The sequence below is a fragment of the Diorhabda carinulata genome, chromosome 2 (assembly GCF_026250575.1).
Source record: "Diorhabda carinulata isolate Delta chromosome 2, icDioCari1.1, whole genome shotgun sequence".
In the NCBI taxonomy this organism is placed as follows: domain Eukaryota; kingdom Metazoa; phylum Arthropoda; class Insecta; order Coleoptera; family Chrysomelidae; genus Diorhabda; species Diorhabda carinulata.
In genome coordinates, this window is record NC_079461.1 from 21,142,646 (window position 1) to 21,155,606 (window position 12,961).

Sequence of the window (12,961 nt, forward strand, 5' to 3'; positions counted from 1 at the left end):
ATTCTCGTAATATTTCGAATTTTTTATATTCATAATCCATTTCAAGTCGAATAATTAATAATATAAAAATAATCTCTCGATCGCAACGCCGATCTGGCGGTCACAAATTTCAACTAGATTATAATCAGTGGTATACAGACGCTCCGAAGGTCGATTGCCAATAAGCAAGCTCTAGATCAGACCAGGTACTTCTGAGACTATCAAAAAGTCAGAGGAACCTCTCCAAACAAAATTTAACTAGTTGTCGTTCTTCTGAGACGTCGAATACCACTTTAATACGATAGTTATGGTATAGAATAACTGTAGATTCTTCGGAGCAAGCCAGAAATAGCAGGCCATTTCAGAAAAAGGATAAATAACTCAGAAAGTGAGAAAAAAATCACAAATATCTCTTCAAGTATAGGTACAGAGCTGCTAGAAATGTTTTCTAGAGTAACCACCTCAATTGGACGACCAGAACGTTCACCGTCTTTGGTGTCTGTCTGGATAACACTTTTGAAGCCATTGCTTAGCTTGTACAGTATTTTTTTTCTATCAAGAAGCAATGATAATCCATTGTTTTGAAAATAACAAAAGTAGTTTCACTTAAAGGGCTGTCACTTTTTTTCTGAGTAGAGTTGGTACTACTGTTAAACGTCATATGGATTTGACAATGATAGCGCCATCTGTGTGTCAGTCACACGGCTTATTAAGTGATGTTATGGTGAAAAATTGATGGAAAATACTACAAACAATTGTGAATATTGAATAAAATCTTACATAACAATGCAAAAAAATGTGAAATATTCCACGCTTGTTTATTTGAGGAAAAAACCTGTTTTTCGTAAAATAATACTTGTGAGACATCTGTTAATTATGCCTCAGCATAAATCGATAATTTTCCAAAGAAATTCCATGTATGAAGCTGTTAGAGGTTATAAGGACCTTAAATTGTGTAAATGGGTTCTTTAAAACCTAAATACAAAGCAGTTTTGTTTAGTAATCAAATATTAAACTGAGTTTTGCTTTTATTTGGGTTTTCGTACTTCATTTTATGAATTTATACTTGAAATTATATATAACTACATTTTCGCTAAGAGAATCCATGTATGAAGCTGTAAGAGGTTATAATACCTTCTATAAGGACCTTGTATATATGGGTCCTTTTAAACCTAAATGCAAAGCAGTTTTATTTAGTAATCAAATATTTAACTGAGTTTTTATTTTATTTGGGTTTTCGTACTTCATTTCATGAATTTATACCCTGAAACTATATAAAACTGCATTTTCGCTAAGAGATTCCATGTATGAAGATATTAGAGGTTAAAATACGCTCAATAAGGACCTTAAATAGTGAGGATAGGTTCTTTTAAACCTAAATATAAAGCATTTTTGTGTAGTAATCAAGTATTAAGCTGAGTTTTGCTTTTATTTGGGTTTTCGTACTCCATTTTATGAATTTATACATGAAACTATATAAAACTGCATTTTCGCTAAGAGAATCCATGTATGAAGCTGTAAGAGGTTATAATACCTTCTATAAGGACCTTGTATATATGGGTCCTTTTAAACCTAAATGCAAAGCAGTTTTATTTAGTAATCAAATATTTAACTGAGTTTTTATTTTATTTGGGTTTTCGTACTTCATTTCATGAATTTATACCCTGAAACTATATAAAACTGCATTTTCGCTAAGATATTCCATGTATGAAGCTATTAGAGGTTAAAATACGCTCAATAAGGACCTTAAATAGTGAGGATCGGTTCTTTTAAACCTAAATATAAAGCATTTTTGTGTAGTAATCAAGTATTAAGCTGAGTTTTGCTTTTATTTAGGTTTTCGTACTCCATTTTATGAATTTATACATGAAACTATATAAAACTGCATTTTTGCTAAGAGAATCCATGTATGAAGCTGTTAGAGGTTATAATACCTTCTATAAGGACCTTGTATATATGAGTCCTTTTAAACCTAAATACAAAGCAGTTTTGTTTGGTAATCAAATATTTAACTGAGTTTTTCTTTTATTTGGGTTTTCGTACTTCATTTTATGAATTTATACCCTGAAACTATATAAAACTGCATTTTCGCTAAGAGATTCCATGTATGAAGCTATTAGAGGTTAAAATACGCTCAATAAGGACCTTAAATAGTGAGGATAGGTTCTTTTAAACCTAAATATGAAGCATTTTTGTGTAGTAATCAAGTATTAAGCTGAGTTTTGCTTTTATTTGGGTTTTCGTACTCCATTTTATGAATTTATACATGAAACTATATAAAACTGCATTTTCGCTAAGAAAATCCATGTATGAAGCTGTAAGAGGTTATAATACCTTCTATAAGGACCTTGTATATATGGGTCCTTTTAAACCCTAATGCAAAGCAGTTTTATTTAGTAATCAAATATTTAACTGAGTTTTTATTTTATTTGGGTTTTCATACTTCATTTTATGAATTTATACTTGGAATTATATAAAAATGTATTTTCACTAAGAAATTCCATGCATGAAGCTGTTAAAGATTATAATAAGCTTTGTATTTTTTTTATATACATATTAGACTTACAAAGAGAATTTATCATCATTATAATCAAATTGTAATAAGTATTGTTCTATTTTTAACATAATACTTGTAAAAATGATCGAACTTCAATTTAAATGTGAAAATATTCCAATTTAACAGAAAAATAAATCAATAAATCGAATTATTTTGGGTTTTTATTATAAAACACCTTTCTTAGCCCACTCCCTTAACAAGACACTCCCAAATTGTCCTAAATCCTAAATCCTAATACACTATTTCGGTTTACATATATGAAAATATAATATATGAAAATATAATTTAACTAGTAATTTTGTTGATATATCTTCTAAAGTTTAGACTGATTTCAAAAAAATCAACTTAAATGTATTGAATATATTGTTGGAAATTATGAAAACAAAGATCCTGTGAAAGCTACAGCCTTTAGTATCAATATTAAGAAACCCCGCTTGATAAATTTCAATTTCCCGTATGATTAACATGGGAAAGATTGTTTTTTTTAGGGATAATTCTTTAATAGTTCATCAAAAAGGCTAGTACAAATCATTCTTTTATATAAAAGTGAATTAAATGAAAATTATGATGAATGTATGAAGTTTTTTGGTAAATTGACTGTTGCGGAACGTGAGGTAGAGTTGATTGAACATTACAATAAGTATTTTACAAAAAATGAAGAATAATTGTAAGAGAATAAATAAAAAGATTATTACTTATTTTCACCTAAGACAGGAAAAAATTCGAAATTGTAATGAAAATACTCTAATGTCACAGAGTTAAGAAAAAAAATAATTTTTAGTTGAAAGAAGCAAAAAAATAATTTCAATTTATAAAAAATGATAATATTATATGATATATGAAATATGATATTAGAAATTTGACAGTTAAATAAAAGCTTCTAGGGAACAACAAAAAATTAGAATAAACAAAATTTTATAGTTTCTATAAAAAATTGGGGGAAAAATGAGAAATTATTATAAATTATATTTTAAAGTTGAATAACTTCGAAATTTATCATGCAGGATATCTTAATATTAATATCAAGGACTGTGGCTTTCAAAGGATTTTTTTAATCATTTCTAACAATATTTTCCATATATTTAGGATAAAGATATATTTAAGAAAAAAAAATTATCGATATCTTTTTTAAACAGTCTAGTAAAGATTATGAAATTCCTGAAATATAAATTAAAACACTAACAACAAATATTGAACCACAATTTCACTTCAATTAGTAAAATTTTACCAGAATATGAAAAAAAAAACGATGATATAACAACATATATGCAACTGTATGTTCATAATTATTTATTTCAAGCTAGTATATTTCATTTATAATATTATCTTATCGATTTCAAACCTAATAAAACTTTTAAAATGAATTACACAACAATTATGAGATAGTTCAACCATTTGTGTATATTTTGATGGACACTGTAGGTATACCTGCACACAGGTAAACAGAAATCTCCGTAGGTGAGAGTCTTGGCAGCATGAGAAACACACGACTATTGTATACATTATCTACTCTATATAACTGTTTTAAAAGACTGCAACACCGCACGTGAGATTTGATATTAAGTGAAAAATCGAGTCGCGTGAACCCGACCATCCATTTCATGTTTTTGTTTCCTTCAATTCCATCACGATTTTTTCTAGTTTAAATGTAATAGATCCTACCCAGATTATTTATAACTTTATTTACTTAAAATTTATGTTCTTTGTTTATTTAACGACATCAAGTAGATATTTATATGTGTATATACCCAAAATCATTAAAATTATCAAGGCCACCACCTCACAATTTATATGTAGAACTCGAATCATTAAGGAAGCATAAATAAACCTAATTCTCAAAGAAAATACGATCAATTTGAGTATTTTACTCACCCTCAGCCATCCTCCTTGTGCAGTAACAAGGGTATAAAGGAGATACAAGTCGACCTCCTTGCCACCTAGAGTAGGGGCCCGCTTGAATGGCGTCCTGCAATGACGCAAAATATCGTTAATGACGGTTTAATAGGTCGAAATGTAATAAGTAAAAACTCACCCTCGAATTTCATGAAAATGTTGCAAGTCCCGAAGGAAGACATCGCGTTCCTTCGCGTACGTGGCCTGATCCTTACCGAGAAAGTTGGCCATTATCACCTAAATTCCTTGTTTACTACTCCGCACGTGTCATATCGCTGAAACCGGCACCGGACGCGACCCCAAGACGTTAGAACAACGGTCCCGACGTCCGTTTGCTCACCTCCCGCAATTGGGGATGCTGGAAGCTGGCAGTCGTTGGCCAGGCAGTAGACGACTCCCTGCGCTAGCTAGCACGACATTGCACTCTGACCGTAAAAATGCGCAGAAACATTACTTTCGCGGCCACTACACGATCCACAGTAACTACCGTTTAAAAGATGCAAAGTTTACAGATAAAATTCACTGTCTTGCATATTTTCACAACAATATTTTTAGCGATTTGCTGCCAGCATACTCGAGACTCTTAACCCATGATGCTTGACAAGAATTACAACATGGCTGCCGGTTCCCTGTTATTATCGAGGCGCGAATAAACTGTACTAACACATCAAATATAAGTATTTCTACTTTTAAACTACACTTAAACGATAAATAATTTCTGGACTAATTTTGTTTCAATGTTTCTAAGTATTTGAATCACTTCATATTAAAAAAATCCTTTAAAATCCCGTACGATTTATTTTTGACAGCACAAAATATTAGTTCAAAATGACAAACTAATTGCTTCAAGTGGCGACATCTACAGCGTACCGTTGAAAATTATTGAACGGTAAAAAATCGAAGCTACTTTATTGAGACTGCGAATGCGCTTTGAAAATCAGCAGATTCCTGTAACTTAATATTTCTAATTATGTTGAATAAATATTTTGATACATAAATTATGATTAATTTTTGCCAATCAAAGCTAAAGTATACAAGACGTATCTAATGACATAATTCAATGTAAATATGTTAATCGAGGTCACGTAAATAATTATTCAACTTAAAAATAACTACTTCATCATCAGTTTATCAATATACATGTTAAAAAAACAGATAAATAATAATCGTAAGGTTGATAGTGTCTGCATCTGTAGGTATTTTATATGACTATCTTAAATATAACAGGATACTTGAATGATAGAATATTTGTATATCGTATTTATTAAAATATAAATCTTTTTGAATAATTTGTGCGATGTTTTTGATTTATTACTACTATTGATTATCTATAATATCAATATAAATAGTAAATTTAATTAAAAATCAACTGTAGACAAAATCATAAATTTGAATAAAGATGGGTGTTTTCTGAATGAGCGACTAAAAAAGTATTATTTAGTAACGAGAGCACAAATTAGATTCTGATTTAAAAATTAACACACAATCAAAATCTACGAATATGATATAATACAAATAGAATATATCAAAATATAGTATATTTTTTTTGTTATTCCGAGACAGCAGTTTATAAGAAACACGTTTTAAGTTTCAAAATGATTTTGTTAAGCACACCTCTATATTTGACACAGTTCTAGTTTTCTTCTTCTTTTCAAATAGTTTTTGACAGATCCATGTGTTTTCATATTCTTTTTAAAACCAATATTAATCTTTTATTTTTCTGATGGTTTATAAACGTAAAAAGTATCATTACGGTGACACCCATTTGAAAAAAAAGTGGAGAACAAAACGCCGAACGAAAGATTTAGATGAGGTAATACTAACATTTAATTTTTATATTTTTGAGGTTAGTTATAATTTGAAATTTCAGATCGACGAGGACTTGAAAGTAAATAATAGCGAAAAACTATTGAATCAAGAAGTCGATTTCGATAAACCAGGCTCTGCTCAACACTATTGCCTACATTGTGCTAGATATTTCATATCGGATAACGCTTTACAAGATCACTTTAAAACCAAAGTTCACAAGAGACGATTAAAAGCGTTAGAATTGGAACCATATACAGTCGAAGAATCTGAACGAGCTGCCGGTTTTGGTAATTGGAAAACTCCTATTAAAAGAAAAATCGAAACGCAACCTTCAAAATCGTATAAAGAAGATTTAGAATCGTCGAGTAAAAAAATGAAAATTGATGATGATGAACTATAAAGTGATTTGTAATTTAAAAAGGTTTTATTCTTCTGCTTTGTATATAACAGGAGATAAAGCACAAAAAACGTACGTAGTGTTAAATCCTGTAATAGATTTTGAAAAACATTTAACAAAACCAGATAAATTATTGAAAAACATCGAAGCGCGAGGTTTACCAATAAACGTTGATGCCATTGTGAAAAAATGGATTTTTTTTCAAGATATACTCAACCGAAAACAAACTTTAGATCAAACCAGGCAGGATATTTTTCAAAATATTTCCCAGTTGTTAAAAAAACAAGAAGTTGATCAAATGGAGGTTGATAAGTGGAGATTGCATGCAAAAATAGTTAAAGATGATCTTAAACATCTTAAAGATTCGTATTATGACGTCGAAGGGTCTACAATATTACAAATACTTGGATTACCGAATGATTTACATAATAAAACCCCTTTTGTTAAGAAAAATGTCGTTTGTACACATTCGATTAAACCTACAAATTCTTCTTTAAATAATATCGATATAGGAATCCGAAATGGTTATTTAAAATATTTAGATCCATTTACTTGTTATTTAAAATCAGATGCGGCTTTATTAGAACTCAGTATTTTGGAATATTTCAAAAGAAAGTTGATAAAACTCGGTTATTTACTATTTTCGAATCCAAATGTCTGTAGAACGATCATTGTTGAAGGTGAAGAAATTTGTAGTGGTAGGGACAAAGTTTTAACCATCGACGAGCAAGATCGCGACGATGATAACTTAAACCGTCTCCATTTGTGCGGTTCAGGAACGTTGAAATCATTTATGGTTTATTTCGCACGACATATCGTCAACCAAGTAGTTTTACCTTTGAAATATTTTTCTCTCGGTAGGATTTACCAACCAATTCGTACCAATTGTGATTCTAGTTTATTAAATTTATCTCAACAGAGTGTTATTAACATTTTTCAGGCAGATTTAGAAGAAAATAGGGAAGATTTGGATGGTTTTATCGAATTGATTTCAAATATTTATGGTATACTGGGTGTTCATTATCGTATTGTGATTTTACCCGCTAATCAAATTGAGAAAGCTGAAAGTTTGAGGATATCCATCGAGATGTACTCTAATTTCAGAGAGGAGTATATCGAAGTTGGGAATATATCTTTTTATGATAATTACATAAGTAAACGATTATTGTTTACTTATAGTTGTAATAAAGTGCGGAAATATCCGAAAATTATTGCGGGGCAGATATTGAACTTCCATAAATTTCTAGGATGTGTCATGGAAAATATTACCAGCGACTCTGAAAATTTGTTACATGTATTTTTAAAAGAAAAAATAAACCGATTAAATAGTGTTGTATGAAATAATTTTTTGTTTAATTTCTAAATTCCGTATTAAATGAGGAATTCTCAGTTTTACTCACCAAGAAATTATATAATCAATTTACTATATACAGGGGTTATACCGAAAGTACAGTTCACATGTCGTTTATGAATAGAAAACAGTGTTTTTTGTTATAAATTTATACATTGTTGAAAATCTTCCATTTTTCAACAAGATTTCAAATTTTTCGACACTCTTTTGACTACATATACGGGGGTTATAACAAAAGTATGGTTTCCATATTGTTTACAAATAAAAAACATCTTTTATAAAGTTATACATTGTGGGATATCTTCCATTTTCCAATAAGATTTCAGTTTTTTCTACACTCTTTTGACTGGATATACAGGGGTTCTACCAAAAATATGACATCCATATTATTTACAAATAAAAAACATTGTTTTTAGTTAAAAATTTTTACATTGTTAAAAATCTTCTATTATTCAACATAATTCTATTTTTTTCCACACACTTTCGACTACATGTACAGGGGTTATACCAAAAGTACACTTCCCAAATTATTTACAAATAGAAAACAAAAATATTTTTGTTTATGTAAAAGATTGTCCCTAGCAACAACTAACTTTTTTTCGTAAAACAGATAAAGATATAAATGTGAGTTTTTCTACAAAACATATTCTGTCATAGATACTTATTAAGTCGTAGAGTTTTTAATTTTTTTATATTTAAAAAAGTTCCAAAATGTTTTGATAGATGGCGGTAGCTACACCGTTTGCATTCGTGGTATAACCCCTGTACATGTAGTCAAAAGTGTAAAAATGAGATTATGTTGAAAAATATAAGCTTTTAAACAATGTATACATTTATAGCATAAAACAATGTTTTCTATTTGTGAACGATATGAGAAGTTTACTTTTGCTATAACCCCTGTATATGTAGTCAAAAATTGGTCGAAAAAAAATGGAATTATGTTGAATGGCAGCAACATCAAGTTTATAAATAGGATGAACTTACGTCAAATGTCATTTGCCTTCCGTTTGAGGTTACAAAATTAAAAACATTGAAATGCAATTTTATCTTCCTCCATCCACCGTTCGTAAAAATATAAAATTGCCAATCACAACCGTTTGCGTTTGTCACGTCATTTTGACATACGACATTAGAACGCGATTTTGAGATTATTTCTTTTTCTGTTTGTTTGTTTATGTTGGTCTTTTGGCTTTATTTGTTTTCTCTTCGTAATTTTCCATAATATCGTCCGTAAATACCAGATTGTAAAGAAAAATATCACGAAAACAAAAAGCAGTACACACTTCTAAAATTCTTAGGTTAATGACGCCAAAAATAAGTTTATGAATAGGGTGTAGAATTTGTTTATGAATCGGTCTTTATAGTGGATAAAAGGTCAAAAAAAAAGTTGCAATAGTTTTAAAAAACTTTATTTACATTTTAGCAACAGGTTTTAAACCAAGAATATCAAAACATTTTTCCAATATAACCGCAGTTATTTCGGTAAGTAAAATTCGACCAATGTTAACTTTAACAACATCCCCAGAGGAGTCTTTCTCGATACAATAGCAATTATCATAAAATTCGGTAAAAGTCGTCGAAATTTCGTAAACATATTCACACAGACTGTGCAAAAACAAATCCTTGGTGATTTTAAGAAGGATATCAGGAAAGCGAAGCAGAACTTTAGCCAATTTCCATTCTTTTTCGTGATCCAAAGATATAGTATGAGTTTTACTCAGTTCTCTAATTTTTTCCGGTGTGAAATTAGCAGTACGAGCAATGGATCTTATACGGGTTAAAGCGTAGAGGAGATAAACCGCCGTATTACCCTTATCTTCCAACATTTTATCAAACGAAAATATATATTCGTGGTTTCTGTTATGGGAAAGATCTGCATACTTAATACAACCATAAGCTACGGATTCTTGAGCTTTTTTTAGTTCCTCCGGAGTCAAAACCTTATCCCTTTCCTTTTCTCTCAACTTACCTAAAGCCCTTTTTAAACCTTCTTCTAATAAATCCAATAATCTCACTGTATCGCCCGATCTGGTCTTGAATTTCTTTTTATCTTCGCCTAATACCACCCCGAAACCAACGTGATCTACTCGATGGACAGTGGGATTTAGTATACCGGCTTTTTGGGCACAACTGAATAGTATAGAAAAATGAGTAGCTTGACCTGCGTCTGTAACATAAATCACCCAATCCGCTTTTTCTTCGCAAAAACGATACTTGATAGCCGCTAAATCTGAAGTATCATAAGTGAAACCACCGTCGCTTTTTACCACAGTTAAAGGGATGGATTGTTCACCCCACATTACTTTACGACCTTCGTCTAATTCTAATAAACCTTTTTCATCTAATTCTTTCACTATTTTTTCCATTCGATCCTGATAAAAAGATTCACCTTTTTCTGTTAGTTTAACATCTAATCGATCGTATATTTTCTGAAATTCTAAAAATTTTTTTATTTATTTAACGAAATTATAGTATAAAAAAAATAAATTTACCCTTTCTAGATACATCGCAAATTAATTCCCACGCTTTCTTATGTAGAGGCTCGAATGATTGTAGTTTAACTACACTAGCATAAGCTCTCTTCTTAAATTCTTCATCTTCATCAAATCTCTTCTTAGATTCTTTATAAAAAGCTTGTAAATCACTTATAGGTGGTGATTTGACATTATAATCGGGAAATTTGTCTTCCAAATGAGCTATAAGCATCCCAAATTGAGTACCCCAATCTCCAACATGATTTATTCTCAAAACATCGTGTCCTAAGAACTCCAATAAACGACAAATACTATCACCAATTATAGTCGATCTTAAATGTCCTACATGCATTTCTTTAGCGATATTAGGAGAAGAAAAATCGACTAAAACTTTTAACTTTCGCGGAATTTCTGGTGCTTTTATACCATGTTCAAATATGCGAGATAAATTCTTTAAAACAAAATCTTTGTTCAAGAAAATGTTGATGAAACCTGGACCGGCTACTTCTAATTTTTTAATCGCTTCGTGTGGTGGAACATATTCTACTATTTTTAAGCCGAGTTCTCTTGGTACCACTTTCTTCCCTAGTTGTTTATAGATATTTGCTAAAGGCATAGCGGAATTGCATTGGTAATCGCCAAATTTTGGATTCGTTCCAGCTAAAGCAATAGTAACTGGAGGATCGGTTATATCGGGAAAAGCAGTAGAAATTGCAGTTGAAAATAAATTAAACAATATATCGTTAATACTTTGTAATCTTGTTTCGTCCATTGGTAATTTGTCTACTTTTTTCGTTAACTGAGAAGTTACGGCCTAAATAAATTAATTTGTAATTATAACGAATTAAAAAAATTGTTGCATCATACTCACTCGATTCAAAATGTTCAAACGATGTTTCAATTTAATATTTTCAGTAATTAATTTGTTTAAATTATTATCATTTGTAGTAGGTTGTAAAACCGTGCCGTTAATATTATTTTTCAATTCGTTTAAACGTGTTGTTAGGATATTAATTTCTTCCAGCTGTAGAGATTATCTAGGATTATTTATCTATAATTATGTATTATTTTAGAATACTTACAGCTTTTTCGGCTTCTAAATTATATTTGACGATATCTTTGTCCATTTTATATTTTATACAAAAAGAAATAAATAAAATGCGGCTAAACTAAATTCATAACCTTAAAATAGTTTACGTCCATTAAGGTTGTGTCTATTCATACATATGGCGGACTATTATTTTTTTATTTCCATATTTATACAAATTTTATATTTATTATTAATATATATATATATATATATATATATATATATATATATATATATATATATATATATATATATATAAAAGAATTGAAGCGTTATTTTTATTATACTGAAATTTGATTGAATAAAAGAAATATCTTTTAAACCAAATCGTTTTGCTGTATCGATATTAAAAATATTGTTATTTGTATACTTAGTCACGGCGTTTTATCAAAAAGTTTAAAACATTACCTTGTGTTGTTATCACTTATTGAAAAAAAATAGTGAAATCTAATCTCAAATAGAACCGTGACTTAATCTTCGATTCATCAACACATTTTTTCTATATACTTTTATCAATAAAAATTAAAAAATAAGATCGATTGCCTTCTTCACTAGATCAACTACAAGACATACGTAATATTTTCTTTAAACTCATAGTAGTAATCGTAAAAAGAGACAACTATATAATTGACGTAACGTGAATAACTGAACATATTAATAATTTCAAGTTACTGCATTTTGAGGTTATGCGAGGTTTGTATACTTGATTTAAATGAATTTTTGGATTGAACGTGTATTTACTGTTAGAATCAGTTTTTTAAGAACTAATATGATTTTTTATTTAATTTCATAACGGTAAGTACGAATATAGTACATCATCAACTTATAAACTGACATTCTATAATACCTAAAATGCCGTAAGGCGGGAATATTACATTATTACTTATTAGTATTAACATTGTATTCTTTATATAATGGTAGTAAATAGTGTTTATAATTTTGTGTAATTTGTATATTTCTGTATATATATACTTTTAAAATTACGTTCAACTATTGTCTTTCTTGTATTTATTTAAGAATATTTTTATTTATTCTATATTTCGTTTTAAAAAAAGGAAAATATTCGAGCTTTCTCATTATAACTCAGTCAGACACCTCGATTAAAACAAAAAAAAAAACAGAATATACCCGAAGGAGTCAAAATGGCAATACGGAATACTTTAAATAACATGTATGAACGAATTAAATAAATAGATTGAAGTCAGCTTTCCAATAATAATGGATGATATCAATTCTGGATTTTGTAACTAATTAATCCAGTATATCTCTATTTCTATCACAAGAGTTTTGCTGAATACATCCATGTTAACCATATACATACAAACAAAAAAGTTAATTTCTTTTTTAATACAATTTTCGTTTAAGTCCCTCCTTTGGAATATTAGTCATAACGATTGTTTCTATTATTTCT

At 29.4% G+C, this 12,961-nt stretch overlaps 4 protein-coding genes across 13 annotated transcripts in view; 2 read left to right on the top strand and 2 right to left on the bottom strand.

The window, feature by feature from the left end:
* The window catches only part of LOC130903548 (AT-rich interactive domain-containing protein 2), a 35,057-nt gene extending 29,790 nt beyond the window's left edge, over positions 1-5,267 (bottom strand). For 6 of the 10 annotated variants that reach the window (XM_057815715.1, XM_057815716.1, XM_057815713.1 and 3 more), the window contains exons 1-2: positions 4,569-5,267; positions 4,409-4,502 (exon numbers count right to left, since the gene is read on the bottom strand). In XM_057815715.1, the coding sequence (XP_057671698.1) occupies positions 4,409-4,502; positions 4,569-4,660 (186 nt within the window). In that variant the 5' untranslated portion in view covers positions 4,661-5,267. The remainder of the gene's footprint in view (positions 1-4,408; positions 4,503-4,568) is intronic. The other 4 variants (XM_057815717.1, XM_057815712.1, XM_057815710.1 and 1 more) reach the window with 1 other exon arrangement.
* A 765-nt stretch (positions 5,268-6,032) lies between these two features.
* LOC130903927 (zinc finger protein 593 homolog) lies at positions 6,033-7,979 on the top strand. Its single transcript, XM_057816322.1, has 2 exons — positions 6,033-6,242; positions 6,300-7,979. The coding sequence occupies exons 1-2, from the start codon at positions 6,153-6,155 to the stop codon at positions 6,636-6,638; spliced, it is 429 nt and encodes a 142-aa protein (XP_057672305.1). The 5' UTR covers positions 6,033-6,152; the 3' UTR covers positions 6,639-7,979.
* On the top strand, positions 6,622-7,979 carry LOC130903926 (serine--tRNA synthetase-like protein Slimp). The gene has a single exon (XM_057816321.1). It carries the CDS (start codon positions 6,622-6,624, stop codon positions 7,972-7,974), a length of 1,353 nt encoding a protein of 450 aa, XP_057672304.1. The 3' UTR covers positions 7,975-7,979.
* Positions 7,980-9,379: 1,400 nt separating this feature from the next.
* Positions 9,380-12,225, bottom strand: LOC130903956 (arginine--tRNA ligase, cytoplasmic). The gene is made up of 5 exons (XM_057816416.1): positions 11,959-12,225; positions 11,543-11,642; positions 11,332-11,484; positions 10,479-11,274; positions 9,380-10,423 (listed from the first exon to the last, which is right to left on the bottom strand). Exons 2-5 carry the CDS (start codon positions 11,585-11,587, stop codon positions 9,399-9,401), a joined length of 2,019 nt encoding a protein of 672 aa, XP_057672399.1. The 5' UTR covers positions 11,588-11,642; positions 11,959-12,225; the 3' UTR covers positions 9,380-9,398.
* Between the last annotated feature and the right edge of the window lie 736 nt (positions 12,226-12,961).

Coding starts and splice junctions, on each gene's coding strand:
- LOC130903927 (XM_057816322.1), top strand. CDS start 6,153: ATGGTTTATAAACGTAAAAAGTATCATTACGGTGACACCCATTTGAAA. Junction 6,243..6,299: donor GAACGAAAGATTTAGATGAG/GTAATACTAACA, acceptor TTGAAATTTCAG/ATCGACGAGGACTTGAAAGT.
- LOC130903926 (XM_057816321.1), top strand. CDS start 6,622: ATGATGATGAACTATAAAGTGATTTGTAATTTAAAAAGGTTTTATTCT.
- LOC130903956 (XM_057816416.1), bottom strand. CDS start 11,587: ATGGACAAAGATATCGTCAAATATAATTTAGAAGCCGAAAAAGCT. Junction 11,275..11,331: donor GTTTGAACATTTTGAATCGA/GTGAGTATGATG, acceptor TAATTTATTTAG/GCCGTAACTTCTCAGTTAAC. Junction 10,424..10,478: donor TTGCGATGTATCTAGAAAGG/GTAAATTTATTT, acceptor AAAAATTTTTAG/AATTTCAGAAAATATACGAT.